The following is a 16874-nucleotide window of genomic DNA, read 5'->3' on the forward strand; positions in this document are numbered from 1 at the left end:
AAGGCTAAACGGTCAGGTTTTATGTCTCCCTGTGTTTGTCTCCCTCCCTTTCCTCATCCTACAAGCTGAAGAAATACACGCTCTCACACTCCACGTATCCTAACCAATTAGTGTGACTGGCCAGGTTTGTTCCTGTCACAACCTCCTTTATCATTTTTCCCTCAGGTTTGTCTCTGTCTGGTTTTGTTTATGGTTCCTTTGACCAGATACCCTTAAAGGAGTGGACACTCTCCTTCCACATACCCTTACATATTTGAACATTTATTGTTCAAAGACTGCATTTGACAGACCTTTGCTACATGATTGAGAAATGTTAGGGGGTTCAAAGTAATAAAATCGTTCCCACAAAAAAACATTTCTACTCCAAAAGAAAGACAAAAAGAAAGGATAAAAAAGTGAGTTTGATGTCAACAAGCTAGTTCATGGCCTTCACAAAAAAAGGTCAAAAAACCCACGTCTGACAATTGCGACAGCTCCTATAAAATGGATATTATCCACTATGACCACGGAACTCATTTTATATCTTACAAAAAGGCAACCACCAGATAACACCTGCTTATGTTCAAACTGGGTCGAGTCTGAGTCACTGATTAGATTACCATGTTCACATCACAGAATAAAAACATCTTTATTATGCAGAAAAAACAGGGAATATTTTAGACATTGCTAATTATGGTATTGTTTATAACACTAAGGCTGTTTATAACAGCCTTCCCCCTTCCTTTTAAATTTGTTTAAATGAATATTTATTTCTTTAGAAGAAAGCAATGAAAATTCCACAACGTATCCTATGCTTATTGTCTCCTACCTAACAATACCTTTAATTTTGGTTATATACTATTGGTTAATCATAACTGAGGTAGAAATCCTTTTATTTTTTTCTGATGAAACAATCAGTAATTGGTCATGGTTTGTATGTTATTGAAATTGTATTTTTTTTCTGAAAAAGTCTTCCTACTCCAACACATTTTCTGTATGATACAATATTCACTCTGACTGCTTATTAAAGAAAACATGGGTGAAAGCTCAGAAAGATCAGTACAAATGCAAGATGTATAATCATTTTAATATTGATTTCAACTCGGTTTATCACTTAGCACTAGCATTTCTACTGCATTTTATAGTTAGAATAAAAATGGTTTAAATACAAGAAACACTAGTCTCTAAAGAAGACAGAAAAAAGAATATTATGGGCACAAAATCAGTTTACAATTCCCACTTATTTTCTTAGCAAGTTTAAAGAACAGTAAGCTGCTTGAAATTACTAACTAGATAGCTGAAAGAAAAAGTTTATATTCTAGGCCTGTGTTTTACAGTTTCACTGATGAAAAGATCTTTTGCCCATTTTTATGCACACACTCACAAGAGCATTTTCAAATAAGTGACTGAACAGCTTACATGGAGAAATTTTTTTCTAAGATTTTTGCTGTTATTTTTATCTTCTAGTCAAATTAACAATTAACATAAAATCATACAAAAGGAGAAGAACTCACACTGAAGAATTTCTACTTCCACCCCCAAACCTTTTTTCCCTTTTCTTTTTTCTTTAAAGCTTTCCATTTGTTCCCACACTTTCCTCATGAGATAGTTCTCTTTCTGTGGGGAGGGAAATGTCCTCATATGCTTCTTCGTGCTCTTCATGTACCCAATTAGTGTCTTTTTTGCTTATTATTAATCTCCTTTCCTCCCCCTACTGAACAATCCATTGAAATAGCACGTTTTTTCCAACAACAGTAAATGAAGCAGTCTCAAGCTGCTTTTTCAAAGCCTTTTTCGAAGCTGTTGCTTTTTTTGAGTGAAAACCTGAGCAGAGTATTGTATTATTTCTAAATGTAAAAAGAGACAATATTCTTGCACTCACACTGCCAATGAAAAGACAATAATAATGGAAGTTATATGCTAATAACTAATAGGCTACTTAATACTTTATTTCATATATATTCTGAGCTCAGACTTTGTGTACTACTTTATTTTCCACCTTTAAACAAAGAAAACATTCTGTCAAGAAATTATTTTCCTTCCCATGTAAAAAAGAGGCACAGATGAATTAGAAAGTAAAGCAACACATTTTAGTTGATATTTTGAGACATTTCCCTCTGGAGTACCTCTCAACCCTGCCACTAGGCTCAGTGAAAACTGATTAATTCCCACAGTGCATTGGGTTTGTGTGGCAAGGTTTTGGTAGCCCCTGCAGCCCATGGCGAAGACCATGGTGAGGCAGGTTGTCCCCCTGCAGCCCATGGAGGTTAACGGTGGAGCAGATATCCACCTGCAACCCATGGAGGACCCCGTGCCAGAGCAGGTGGATGCACCTGAAGGAGGCTGTGACCCTGTGGAGAGCGCACACTGGAGCAGGCTCCAGGCAGGACCTGTGACCCTGTGGAGAGAGAAGCCCATGTTGGAGCAGGTTTGCTGGCAAGACTTGTGACCCTGTGGGGGACCCACGCTGGAGCAGTCTGTTCCTGAAGGACTGCACTCCATGGAAAGGACCCATGCAGGAGTGGTTTGTGAAGAACTGCAGCCCGTGGGAAGGACTCATTTTGGAGAAGTTCATGAAAGACTGTTTCCTATGGGAGAGAGCCCAGGCTAGAGCAGGAGTAGAAAGTGAGGAGGAAGGAGTGGCAGAGACAACATGTGATGAACTGAGCGCAACCCCCAGTCCCTGTCCCCCTGCGCCACTCAGGGAGAGGAGGTAGAGAATCCGGGAGTGAAGTTGAGCCCAGGAAGAAGGGAGGGATGGGGGGAAGGTGTTTTAAGTTTTGGTTTTATTTTTCATTATCCTACTCTGATTTTATTGGTAATAAATTAATTTCCCCAAATCAAGTCTGTTTTGCCCATGACAGTAATTGCTGAGTGATCTCCCTGTCCTTATAATGACCCACAAGCCTTTCATTATATTTTCTCTCCTCTGTCCTCCTAAGGAGGGGGAGTGATAGAGAGGCTTGGTGGGCACCTGGCATCCAGCCAAGGTCAACCCACTACACACATATACCACTGAAACCCACTCACATCAACCCACTACACACATATATCACTGAAAAAATTAAAAGTCTTGAGTATTCCATCCCAAACCAACCTTATAAAAGTAAAAAAGCACAGAACTGAAAATCATAAGATAAAAGCAATCATATTGGGAAAAAAACCCTCTCTTAGAAAGAACATCCCTCTGTACGAAAACCATCATTATTAAACATTGAAAAATTAAAAATATTTAAAATAAAGGAAATTATGCATGCAGATATCCCATAAACAGTAACAGATGGCTGTGACAGGCTGAAATCCCTCATAGAATGGTTTAGGTTGTAAAGGACCTTAAAGATCACCTAGTTCCAACCCCCTGCCATGGGCAGGTGTGGAATAATTACTAAATTGGCCAAGAATACAAAAATATAGCATTGTTCACACATTAAGGAAAGTCATAAAATCAAGAGGCTTCTGAGGTAGAATACAGCCGCAGCTAGCACACGAAGAATGCAACATCTGTGATTCCCTGTACAAGGTTGTTTGCGAAACTACACGAGGGATGGAACGGAACGCGCTTGTTCCGTGGCCTTCCCTTGTGACGAATAGCAGATATGGGGACGAGATGATACTACGGAACTGATAAGCGGCCTACACGCTACCCAAGCCAACATTTCGTCAAATGTTGATGAAATGCTGTCCTTTGTGCGAACTTTGCTCACCACAATGTACCAAAACACACCTCCATCCCAGAGGCTATCCGCCCCCGAGGTGTGAACACTCCTCCTTGAATACATTAATCATAATAAAAATACGTATGACTAAAGTCACTCAAACTCCACTTTGAAGATAAAAAAATAATATAAAAATAGCCCAAGAGAGAGGGGATGTCAGGGAAGACACCATCGCGAAGAATTCCATCGCTGATTTCCGGGATCAGTCGACGGGCTGAGCCTTTCTTCCCCCCTCCATAGGGATGCCTTTGGGTAAGACTTCAATTACACCGAGTGCTTTCTCAGGGACTTAGAAATTTCTCTAGAGAATCTCTACCCTACATTTATAGCCAGGCTGTATCGTTTATAATTTTGTCGCGCGTTTGTATACTTAACAATATCTTTATTTGCACGTACTTTGCAGACAGTGTATTTATCACCGGCAATCCTAAAGAACCTGTATATCTGTTGTTTAAATAAACTGCACTGTTTAAGTAGCTAGCCGTTTCGCTTTCTCACTGAACGCAACCAAAACTTGAGAGAGGCCGTGCTAGTTCAGGAGCACGACTAGACTGAAGGTGCAGCCTACTATTAGCGTATCCAAATCGTGATAGTTTAATACATATTAAACGCGATTGGACTGATAGTGCTGAATTGGGCATCACTCAGAATTTAAACCTAGCCGCACCTAGCCTCCCACCTCGGTGAGGAGTGTTAGAACGCAAGGGGGTTTATTTTCTGCCAAAACCGCTTGGCCCCTTTTCACGCAACAGAATTTGGCGTAGTCCGGCAGGATTGCCATGGATAAACTGCTGCAAAAATATGATTGTGCCCCTTCCCAGGCTGGGAAGGAGTGGGCCCAAAAATTTTGGAAGGATGAAGAGAAAGTGGTGGAACGTATTGAAGAGTGTCGGGCTTCACAGAAGCTCAGAGCGGAGAAAGGCAAGGGTGTGATCTGTGCGGTGTTAGGCGCCTGTTTATCTTGTGCACAACAAGAAGCTAGGGAAACCCCTGCTCCTAATCTGATTTCAGCTGTAGAATATGCAACCCTGAAATCGGAGAATGAGGTGCTGAAGTCATCATTAGCCTTGCAAAAGGAGACAGGAGAAAAATTAAGAACTCAAGTTGATAAACTTGTGAGTGAGAATGAATGTTTAGGAAACCAGAATGCTCAACTTGGGAGTGAAAATCTCCAACTTAAAATGTTATTGGAAAGGGTGACTGGGCTCTTAGATAAAATGCAGCCCTCGACCCAGGTCCAACAGATTCGTAAATTAATGTGTTATCCAAATTCTGGAACCCAGACCGGAGATTTTTTGTCTAATAGTGAGGATGACGAAGAAGATGAGGAGGAAAGGATTTTACTTTGAAATCCCAAGTTTTTCCTTTACGTCCTCTGGTTAAAACTGAAACTGCGGTTGATGATGATGATGAAATTCACACCACTGTCCGTACCGTTCCATGGACACCAACCGAGTTAACAAAAATAAGGGAGAAATATTCGAGGCGACCAGAAGAGTCAGCTGTTGAATACGTGTGGCGAGTTTCTTCTGAAGGGGGGGACAGAATTATGCTGAGTGAGGAAGAAGCAGGAGATTCTTGGGGACCAGGAGTGTTTTTAACAACTATTCCTGGTGGACCTCGCTGTCTTTTTAACCCCGTCGGTCAAATAAGACCGAGCAGATTCCCTTTTCTTTTGTGTCTTACAGGAACCTTAAATGAACTGTACGTGGACAGACGAACTGTTGCCACCTCACAACGACTGAAGAGAGATGTGACTGGTATCTTAGGAACAGGACTGGGAGTCTTAAATAGTATAGATGCTGAGATACTTGCAAACAAACTAGTCACAACTACTAGTGATCTAGACAAATTAAAACATCCTCTACAGTCCTCTCTATCAGCATTGGGAAATCACCAATGGCTTTTATCAAATATATTGCCTCAGTGGGAAGAAACAGGTGAAAAAGACCATCAGCTGATCACAAATGCACTTGGTACAACCCAAAACAATGTTTCCTTGGCCCTTAGTTGTATCCAAGCCCAACTGTGGATGCAATCTATGACAGCCGCAATTATAAGGGAAGGTGAAGAAGGCACCTTGCCCACTGAAATTCGAAAAGTAATATGGGATAATGCAGTTGAGTTTGAGAGAAAATTTCAATCCTGGTGGTATCTGGTTAATTTCACCTACGACCCCACTGAGAGCAAAGCCACAGCTTTTGTCTTAACGATACGCAATGCCTCAGTATACACCATATACCCAATCATTGCACTGGGGTTGAATCACCAAGGAGCTATACTCCATCCGGTAGAGCATAGAGTGTGGGCACAACAAAATGAGAATAAATGGCAAACTGTTGATGTTGAAGCATGCATTTCACGAGATCAACAAGGATTCATTTGTGAGAGTAATACTCTCAAGGCACAAGACATTTGTCTTGACACCAACCAGAATGTTTGTCACTTTGAGATACATCCTGATGAAATCCCAGAAACTGTGCTTGTATATATTGGGAAAGGGTGCGTTTGCATGAGGTCTCCCTGTACTCTTGTATTCGTAGATGACATAGCAGTAGATATAAGTAATAACTCAAATCTTTGTGTTTGTAACTTTACTAACATCATTGGATGTGACTTCAATTATTCAGCTCCTGTTACGCCTTTTCAATTGCTACAATCTAATTACACATTGATTCGAGATTTGCTGCCTACCCCTATCGGAATGAATCTCTCACTAGTGAAGAAGTTGCTACAACACGATGAATTGAAGCGACTGTTGAAAGAGGCCCAAGAAAATGGACAAAGAACTCTGATTACTGTCCATCATGATGTTGAAGAAATACACCATGTACTGGAAAGGGTCAAGAGAGATGGGGGACATGAATGGTGGGACACCCTCTTTGGATGGTCACCAACAGCTACAGGACTTTATAACAAGATGCTCCATCCTGTTGTCTTTTTACTAGTACTCACTGTATTGTGCTTTGCTGTGACAATTGTTTTGTATGTTAGACTTTGGATTATGATGAAAAGCTTAACTCGCTTAATCACCCCACAAGAAGTATTTGCACTTGATATCCCTCGCCACAAGAGGACATGTGATATTCCCCATCAGTATTGATTATCGTGGAGCTTGAGTGACTGTAGTCACGGGGTGGATTATGTGGAATAATTACTAAATTGGCCAAGAATACAAAAATACAGCATTGTTCACACATTAAGGAAAGTCATAAAATCAAGAGGCTTCTGAGGTAGAATACAGCCGCAACTAGCACACGAAGAATGCAACATCTGTGATTCCCTGTACAAGGTTGTTTGCGAAACTACACGAGGGATGGAACGGAACGCGCTTGTTCCGTGGCCTTCCCTTGTGACGAATAGCAGATATGGGGACGAGATGGTACTACGGAACTGATAAGCGGCCTACACGCTACCCAAGCCAACATTTCGTCAAATGTTGATGAAATGCTGTCCTTTGTGCGAACTTTGCTCACCACAATGTACCAAAACACACCTCCATCCCGGAGGCTATCCGCCCCCGAGGTGTGAACACTCCTCCTTGAGTACATTAATCATAATAAAAGTACGTATGACTAAAATCACTCAAACTCCACTTTGAAGATAAAAAAATAATATAAAAATAGCCCAAGAGAGAGGGGATGTCAGGGAAGACACCATCGCGAAGAATTCCATCGCTGATTTCCGGGATCAGTCGACGGGCTGAGCCTTTCTTCCCCCCTCCATAGGGATGCCTTTGGGTAAGACTTCAATTACACCGAGCGCTTTCTCAGGGACTTAGAAATTTCTCTAGAGAATCTCTACCCTACATTTATAGCCAGGCTGTATCGTTTATAATTTTGTCGCGCGTTTGTATACTTAACAATATCTTTATTTGCACGTGCTTTGCAGACAGTGTATTTATCACCGGCAATCCTAAAGAACCTGTATATCTGTTGTTTAAATAAACTGCACTGTTTAAGTAGCTAGCCGTTTCGCTTTCTCACTGAACGCGACCAAAACTTGAGAGAGACCGTGCTAGTTCAGGAGCACGACTAGACTGAAGGTGCAGCCCACTATTAGCGTATCCAAATCGTAATAGTTTAATACATATTAAACGCGATTGGACTGATAGTGCTGAATTGGGCATCACTCAGAATTTAAACCTAGCCGCACCTAGCCTCCCACCTCGGTGAGGAGTGTTAGAACGCAAGGGGGTTTATTTTCTGCCAAAACCGCTTGGCCCCGTTTCACGCAACAGCAGGGACACCTCCCACTAGATCAGGCTGCTCAAAGCCCCATCCTGAGCACTTCCAGGGATGGGACATCCACAACTTCCCTGGGCAACCTGTTCCAGTGCCTCACCACCCTCACAGTAAAGAATATCTTCCTAATATCTAATCTAAATCTCCCCTCTTTCAGTTTGAAACCATTACCCCTCGTCCTATTGCTACACTCCCTGGTAAAGAGTCCCTCTCCAGCTTTCTTGTAGATACTGGAAGGCTGCAATAAGGTCTCCCTGTAGCCTTCTCTTCTCCAGGCTGAACAACCCCAACTCTCTCAGCCTGTCTTCATAGGAGAGGTGCTCCAGCCCTCTGATCATACTCCTGGCCCTCCTCTGGACCAACTCCAACAGGTCCATGTCCTTCTTATGCTGAGGATTCCAAAGCTGGACACAGTACTCCAGGTGGGGTCTCACCAGAGTGGAGTAGAGGGGCAGAATCACCTCCCTCAACCTGCTGGCCACGCTTCTTTTGATGCAACCCAGGATGCGGTTGGCTTTCTGGGCTGCAAGCACACATTGCCAGCACATGGTGAGCTTCTCATCCACCAACACCCCCAAGTCCTTCTCCTTAGGGCTGCTCTCAAGCCATTCTCCACCCAACCTGTATTTGTGCTTGGGAATACCATGACCCACGTGAAGAACCTTACACTTGGCCTGGTTTATGTTCATGAGCTTCACATGGGCCCAACTATCAAGCCTGTCCAGGTCCCTCTGGATGGCATCCTGTCCTTCCAGCGTGTTGACCACACTACACGGCTTGGTGTCATCATCAAACTTGTTGAGGGTGCACTCAATCCCACTGTCCATGTCGCTGACAAAGATGTTAACCAGCACTGGTCCCGGTACTGACCCCTGAGGAACGCCACTCATCACTGATTTCCACTTGGACATTGAGCCGTTGACCACAACCCTTTGAGTGAGGCCATATAGCCAATTCCTTATCCACCGAGTGGTCCATCCATCAAATCCATGTCTCTCCAATTTAGAGACAAGGATGTCATGTGGGACAGTGTCAAATGCTTTGCATAAGTCCAGGTAGATGGTAGATGACGTCTGTTGCTCTCCCCTTATCCACCAATGCTGTGGCAACATCATAGAAGGCCACCAAATTTTCAGGCACGATTTGCCTTTGGTGAAGCCATGTTGGCTGTCACCAATCACCTCCTTATTTTCCATGTGCCTTAGCAGAGATTCCGGGAGGATCTGCTCCATGATCTTGCCAGGCACAGAAGTGAGACTGACCGGCCTGTAGTTTCCTGGGTCTTCCTTTTTTCCCTTTTTGAAAATGGGGGTTATGTTTCCCCTTTTCCAGTCACTGGGAACTTCACCAGACTGCCATGACTTTTCAAATATAATGGAATGTGGCTTAGCGACTTCATCTGCCAGCTCCCTCAGGACCTGCGGATGGATTTCATCAGTTCCCATGGACTTGTGTACCTTCAGGTTCCTCAGATGGTCCTGAACCTGATCTTCTCCTATAGTGGGCGGTTCTTCATTCTCATAAACCCTGTGACTTGGGTGGTGAAGACTGAGGCAAAAAAGTCATTGTGTACCCCAGCCTTCTCCATATCCTGGGTGACCAGGTCTCCTGTTTCCTTCTGGAGAGGGCCCACATCTTCCCTAGTCTTGCCTTTAACCCTGACGTACTTATAGAAGTTTTTCTTGTTACCCTTGATGCCCCTAGCCAGATTTAATTCTATCTGGGCTTTAGCTTGCCTAACCTGGCTCCTGGTTGCTCGGACAGTTTCTCTGTATTCCTCCCAGGCTACCTGTCCTTGCTTCCACCCTCTGTAGGCCTCCTTTTTGCTTTTGACCTTGTCCAGGAGCTACTTGTTCATCCATGCAGACCTCCTGTTTTTTTTGACTGACTACTTCTTTCTTGGGATGCACTGTTCCTGAGCTTGGAGGAGGTGATCCTTGAATACTAACCAGCTTCCTTGGGCCCCTCCCCCCTCCAGTGCTTTTTCCCATGTTACCCTGCCAAGCAGGTCCCTCAAGACGCCAAAGTCTGCTCTCCTGAAGTGCAGGGCAGTGAGCTTACTGTGCACCCTCCTTGCTGCCCTAAGGATCTTTATTTCTAGGCAAAACCTCATTGTCAAAAAACAGACTAATTTTATCTGAAGGGAAAAAGTTGGCATTCAAGATGCAATTCATTCAGACTCTTCATTCAGTTTATACATAGCCCAGTATCAGAATGTCCTGGTTTGGGGTGGAGCAGAGCCAACTTTCTGTTCAGTGAGAGAGGCTCTTGCTTATACTTGTTGCTGTGGCAACCAGGGTCAGCTGACTTGGTTGTTTACCCAGTGGAGGGGTTGCACCTGTGGACAGGACTGGTGACCTAAACTGACCAATTCCATCCCATCTGCCATGCTCCGTATAAAAGCTGAGGGATCAAAGGCTTGGTTGCTTCTTTCTTCAATGGCTTGGCTTCTTCAGTGTGTCTCTTTTGTCAATGACTGATGTCTAAGGAGGACCCTGTCAGTTCATCTGCCTTTGATCCTGCTCTGTGTGTTTGTGAAGATAGATCTGGAATTCAGTTCCCATTCATCACTGAGTCCTGTCTGGAACTTCCCCAGTGCCTGCTGCTGGCATCTCCCTGGGAGCTTGATATGGTTTTGTATATATTGTATCTATTTCATTATTTTCTTTTTTTATTTTATTATTAATATCTCATTGAAGTAGTTTAGTTTTTCTGAACTCATAACTCTCTTTATCTCTCTTCTTTCTCTCCTTGGAGCAAGAGGTGGGGGAGAGCATCTGTTGTCTTGTCATTGGCCAACCTGGCCCAAACTGTGACAGATTAATTGGTGCCCAATGTGGGGCACGAGCTTTGAGTTTGCTCCCAAGCATATTCCAAAGTTGCAGTAATTCCACCCACCATATATCGATACCCAGGTTTACACCAAATTCAATGGAGTTAATAGTGATATGAATTGGCATGAAAATCAGAATGAAGCACAGAAATTCTTTTAAAAAGTGATGCTTTAATGAAAACTGATGACAACTTTGACAGACTCCCTTTGTTTTCATCCTGAAGTTTTTCTCTTGATCCTCTTGTTTAAAATTTGTTCTCTCTCCTGTTTTTTTGTCTTAAGTGGTTTTAGATAATTTTTTTTCACACTTCTTAAAAAATCCTAGCAAGTTGTTTAATGTATTGAAACAGAAAGTTGAAGGCTTTATCTCATCTACACAAAGAAGAGGTCATAGCAACATAAATTCTAATATGCTTTTATTATAAAAGAATGTTGCATTTTGCACCAATTATAAGTTTTATAATACAAAGATAATGATAACTTGGAAATTCCATTTCTCAATAAGGATATTTTAATATTTTAGCCAGGTATTTCCTATAACACTTCAAATATGTCAAACAACTTTCACGATTTTCATATGAAAAATGTTCCCGTCCTAATTGTATCTCATTATCATATTTATCATTCCACTTATCTATCACTATATACAATTTTCCTATACCTACACTATATGTATGTATATATATGCCTATGCAGCTGTAATCTCTTCCACACATCTTAGTTATTGTTTAGCTAAAATACATTTTACTGGGTCCTTCAATGTAATCTAAAAGTGACCAATAAAATAGAAGGCCTATTCATTCTAAATCTTTCTCAAAAATGATATTTTGATCTAATATTTGAGGTGATAAGATCACAATTAAAGGACAGTTTTAAGAATTCTGCTCAGTTTCAATTGTTTGTTTTGATGGGGTTGGGACAATCATCTGTTCTACTTCAGGAAAACATGGCCAAGTTTTCATAAGGAAGGTTTTCAAGTAATATCTGGCCTCTACCCTAAGTATGTAAACAAGTATTTTAACTAGTCTTTCAAGCCTGTACATGAAAACAAATGAGCAAATAGGAGTAATACGAAACAGCTTTTTTTCCTTTTCTCATTTTATTTCATAAACTTTTTTCATATTTGGACAACAAGAAACTTTCTCCATCCATGGGGGAACCTAAACAAAACCAACTAGAAGTAAGAGACACTCAATGACCATTTTCAGTGGGGATTGAAACAAGATGTATAATATCTAATTACATAAATAGCACCAGTTCTTGAGGCTTGTATTGGGTTTACATGACAGGGCAGGAGGGCTGCAGGGATGATCTCTTTGAGGAGACCAGGGGCTGCCCCTGTGATGGACAGAGCCAGTTTCAGCTGGCTCCAAAACAGACTCACCACTAGCCAAAGCCAAGCCAGAGATGCTGGTGGCGCCTCTGTGGTAACATATTTAATAAAGGGCAAAAAATGCTGTGCAGCGGCTATAAGAGAGAGGAGTGAGGAAAAAATGTCAGATAAACAACCCTGCAGATGCCAAGGTCAGTGAAGAAGGAGGGGGAAGAGGTGCTTCAGGCACCAGAGCAGAGATTCCCCTGTAGCCCACAGTGAAGCAGGTTGTTCCCCTGCAGCCCATGGAGGTTCACGGTGGAGCAGATATCCACACTGCAACCCATGGAGCACCCCACGCCACAACAGGTCAATATGCCCTGAAGGAAACTGCAGCCTGTGGAGAGGAGCCCACGCAGGAGCAGGTCTTCTGGCAGGAACTGTGGCCTATGGGGGACCTATGCTGGAGCAGTTTGTTCCTGAAGGACTGTACCCCATGGAAAGAATCCATACTGGAACAGTTCTTAAAGTACTGTATCCAATGGGAGGGACCCCACACTGGAGCAGGGAAAAAGTGTGAGGAGGAAAGTGTGGCAGAAATGAAGTGCTATGAACTGACTGCAACCCCCATTTCCCATCCCCTCTGTGCCACTGGGGATTGGAGGAGGTAGAGTCAGAAATGAAGTTGAGCATGGGAAGAAGAGGGGGTAGGGGAAGGTGTTTTTAGTTTTGTCTTTGTTTCTCACCATACTACTCTATTTTTAATTGGCGTCAAATTAAACTAATCTTTCCCAAACCAAGCCTGTTTTGCCCAACTGGTAAGCAATCTCCCTGTCTCTATCTCAACCCATGAGGTTTTTTTAATCTTATTTGCTCACCCTGTTCTCTTGAGGAGGCAGGGGTGAGAGAACAACTTAGTGGGCATGTAGCAGCTGGCCAAGGTTAACCCACCACAAGAAGTAGTAGTAGTAGTAATAATAATAATTTATATGATGATACCTCTATAATAAATATAGGAAATATAATTATTGCAATGATGGGTAAAACATGCCTGACCACCTAGCCTACTGCAGAATATCATAATTCACAGCATTACTAGTAAATCTACCACACTGAAATTATTCTTATTATGTCACAATATTATCATATCCACTGATCAGAGCTGTGCCTTTTATAATATAATTTTAATCTAATTTTTTCCCGCGTAAATAGAAATGTGTGATACCTCAGAAAAAAAATCCTACTTAAGCTGTAAAAATAAGAAAATTCTATAGTGTTGATACTACTTACCGACGATGAGCCCAACATGGATTTTGGAGATCTTATAATTCCGGCTATGGAGTGACGTATAGTGTCCAACTTTGAGACTTTCTCCTTCTTGTCCTAGGACAAAAAGTAATATCTCCAGTAAAACCAAGCAAATTAATACGGGTTTACCTCTGTGCATTAATAATTGAATTACTGGAGGACATGGAATGTAGACTCATGGATTTTGTTTGAATAAAAGATAGGGACTGATCTGCTACTGATACAAACCAGCAAGCTTGTGTCAACATCAGTGGGATTATGCTAATGCATACCAGTTGAGGAGCTGAAAGATTCTGTGATTCCTTAAATATTTAGTGCAGTTATTTTAAATATCACTATTATTAACTATAAGAGACCTGAAATTCTTTTGTACCTTAAAGACAGAGGACCTAATTTTCAGCTGTCCTGAAATACCTATTTTTTAAAAGGGTATGGGTTTGACACCATATAATAAATCCATACATAACAAAACCCATACATGCATACTTGCATTGTCCTTAATTTTTCTTCTTCTGATCTTCTCTAATAATACACTACTTGTAAATATTAATACCAATCACTGCAAGTAATAGGATCCATTTGTTTTCTGGCACCACAATAAACCACAGGGGCAGCCACCACTATCTGGATTTTAAAATCCTTTAAGAACAGAGCTATTCACTAAAACTACTTACATCACAAGTAAATGGAAAGTTCAAAGTGTTTATAACTTGACTTAGTCCAAGGACTGTTTATTTCCTAATATCTGATTCATTGTCAGCTCTCAAAATTTAGTATCAAAGAAGCTTTTAAAAATACAGAAATGTGTTTTTAACACTGAAAAACTTATTTTATTTCTCATAACTTCACCCTCAGACACAGATGAGGTATTTTAATGAATATTTGCAAAATAATTAATCCTGAAGCAGAGACCACACATTAAAAATCTCATTCTAATTAGCTATGTGTTAATTAAGCTATAAGAAACTGAAAATCGAAACAGAATAAAACTGTTCTGCAGTGTAACAAAACAGATTGCTTCAAAGTTTTGAACATGTACCCTTGACTGAAGAAACTGAAAATCTGATAATGTAATAAATGCAGTTTCAGTTTATTCCAAGAATTCGGAATGAGCAACAAAATCTATTAAATCTGTGTACAGAATAAAGCACTGTTTGAAAATTACTCACAAATATAATTTAGTTTACAGGATATATGTTGTCCTGGTTTGAGATAAAACAGAACCAATTTTCAGATTTGTAATCAGGACATGAGTAAGTGGGATAAAAAACCTACCTCAGCCCTACAGGCACGAGTGAGTGAGTTGCAAGGTAACGCAGATAGAAGAACAAATTATTCCGGGAGGACTGCTGCTCCAGTCCACAGGGGGTGGTTCTCCGGTCCAGGTAGAAACTCATCTACTAATTACAGGCATTAGAGGTGCCCTGCCTCCAGCCAGGAGGAGGAGAGGGACAACAGAGTTTATTGGACTGTGTGGATTCAATGGCCTGGCACATTAGAGCCACAGAAGTATAAAGCCCTGGTGGACGCTGGTGCACAGTGTACCCTATTGCCATCGAATCATAAAGGGACAGAATCTGTCTCTATTTCTGGAGTGACAGGTGGGGTCTCAAGAACTGACTGTACTGGAGGCTGAAGTGACCCTAACTGGGAATAAATGGGAGAAGCACCCCATTGTGACTGGCCCGGATGTTCCATGCATCCTTGGCATAGACTACCTCAAGAGAGGGTATTTCAAAGACCCGAAAGGGTATCAGAGGGCTTTTGGTATAGCAGCTGTAGAGACTGAGGACATTACACAGCTGTCTACCTTACCTGGCCTTTCAGATGACCCTTCTGTGGTGGGACTGCTGAAGGTTAAAGAACAGCAGGTGCCAATTGCTACTGCCACAGTGCATCGGCAACAGTATTGCACTGACTGAGACTCCCTGATTCGTCGGCTGGAGACCCAAGGAGTGATCAGCAAGACTCGCTCACCCTTTAACAGTCCCATATGGCCAGTGCAAAAGTCTGATGGAGAGTGGAGATTAACAGTAGACTATTGTGGCCTGAATGAAGTCACACCCCCACTGAGTGCTGCTGTGCCAGACATGCTAGAACTGCAGTATGAACTGGAGTCCAAGGCAGCCAAGTGGTGTGCTACAATTGACATTGCTAATGCATTCTTCTCTATTCCTTTAGCAGCAGAGTGCAGGCCACAATTTCCTTTCCCCTGGAGGGGTGTCCAGTACACCTGGAATCGACTGCCCCAGGGGTGGAAACACAGCCCCACCATTTGCCATGGACTGATCCAGACTGCACTGGAGAAGGGTGGAGCTCCAGAACACCTGCAGTACATTGATGACCTCATTGTGTGGGGTAATACAGCAGAAGAAGTTTTCAAGAAAGGTAAGAAGATAATTAAGATTCTTCTGAAAGCAGGTTTTGCCATAAAAAGAGGAAAGGTCAAGGGATCTGCACAAGAGATCCAGTTCTTAGGAATTAAGTGACAAGATGGTCGTCGCCAGATCCCAATGGATGTGATTAACAAAATAACAGCTATGTCCCCACCTACTAACAAAAAGGAAACACAAGCCTTCTTAGGTGTTGTGGGTTTCTGGAGACTGCACGTTCCAGGTTACAGTCAGATTGTGAAACCTCTCTATGAAGTGACTCAAAAGAAAAATGAGTTTACGTGGGGTCCTGAGCAACAACAGGCCTTTGAGCAAATTAAACAAGAGATTGTGCAAGCAGTAGCCCTTGGACCAGTCCGAACAGGACGGGACATTAAAAATGTGCTCTATACTGCAGCCGGGGACAGTGGCCCTACCTGGAGCCTCTGGCAGAAAGCACCAGGGGAGATTTTGGAGTCGGGGATACAGAGGATCTGAGGCCAACTGTACTCCAACTGAGAAAGACATCTTGGCAGCATATGAAGGAGTCAGAGCTGCTTCAGAGGTAATTGGTACTGAAACACAGCTCCTCTTAGCACCCCAATTACCAGTGCTGGGCTGGATGTTCAAGGGTAAAGTTCCTTCTACTCATCATGCCACCAATGCTACCTGGAGGAAGTGGGTTGCCTTAATCACGCAGCGAGCTCGAATAGGGAACCCAAATCGTCCAGGGATCGTAGAAGTGATCACAAACTGGCCTGAAGGCAAAGACTTCACAATGCCACCTGAGGAGGTGGTAACATGTGCTGAGGAGGCCCCACCATATAATGAACTCTCAGATAATGAGAAACAGTATGCTCTCTGTTCACTGATCTTATCATATTGTAGGAAAACATAGGAAGTGGAAAGCTGCTGTATGGAGTCCTACACGACGAGTTGCAGAAGCAACTGAAAGACAAGGTGAATAGAGTCAATTTGCAGAGGTAAAAGCCATCCAGCTGGCCTTAGACATTGCTGAATGAGAAAAGTGGCCAATACTCTGTCTCTGTACTGACTCATGGATGGTGGCCAATGCTCTGTGGGGGTGGTTAAAGCAGTGGAAGCAGAGCA

General features: G+C 42.4%; 1 protein-coding gene across 9 annotated transcripts in view; it reads right to left on the reverse strand.

Annotated features, from left to right (window-relative positions):
* The window catches only part of LOC141735430 (tyrosine-protein kinase Fer-like), a 275100-nt gene that overhangs the window by 139838 nt on the left and 118388 nt on the right, over positions 1-16874 (reverse strand). For all 9 annotated transcript variants that reach the window (XR_012584720.1, XM_074568164.1, XM_074568166.1 and 6 more), the window contains one exon: positions 13375-13467. Coding sequence is in view for 8 of the 9 variants with exons in the window: in XM_074568164.1 (XP_074424265.1) it covers positions 13375-13467 (93 nt within the window). In the remaining variant the exon portion in view is untranslated. The remainder of the gene's footprint in view (positions 1-13374; positions 13468-16874) is intronic.

Source organism: Larus michahellis, chromosome W (assembly GCF_964199755.1).
Source record: "Larus michahellis chromosome W, bLarMic1.1, whole genome shotgun sequence".
Lineage (NCBI taxonomy): Eukaryota > Metazoa > Chordata > Aves > Charadriiformes > Laridae > Larus > Larus michahellis.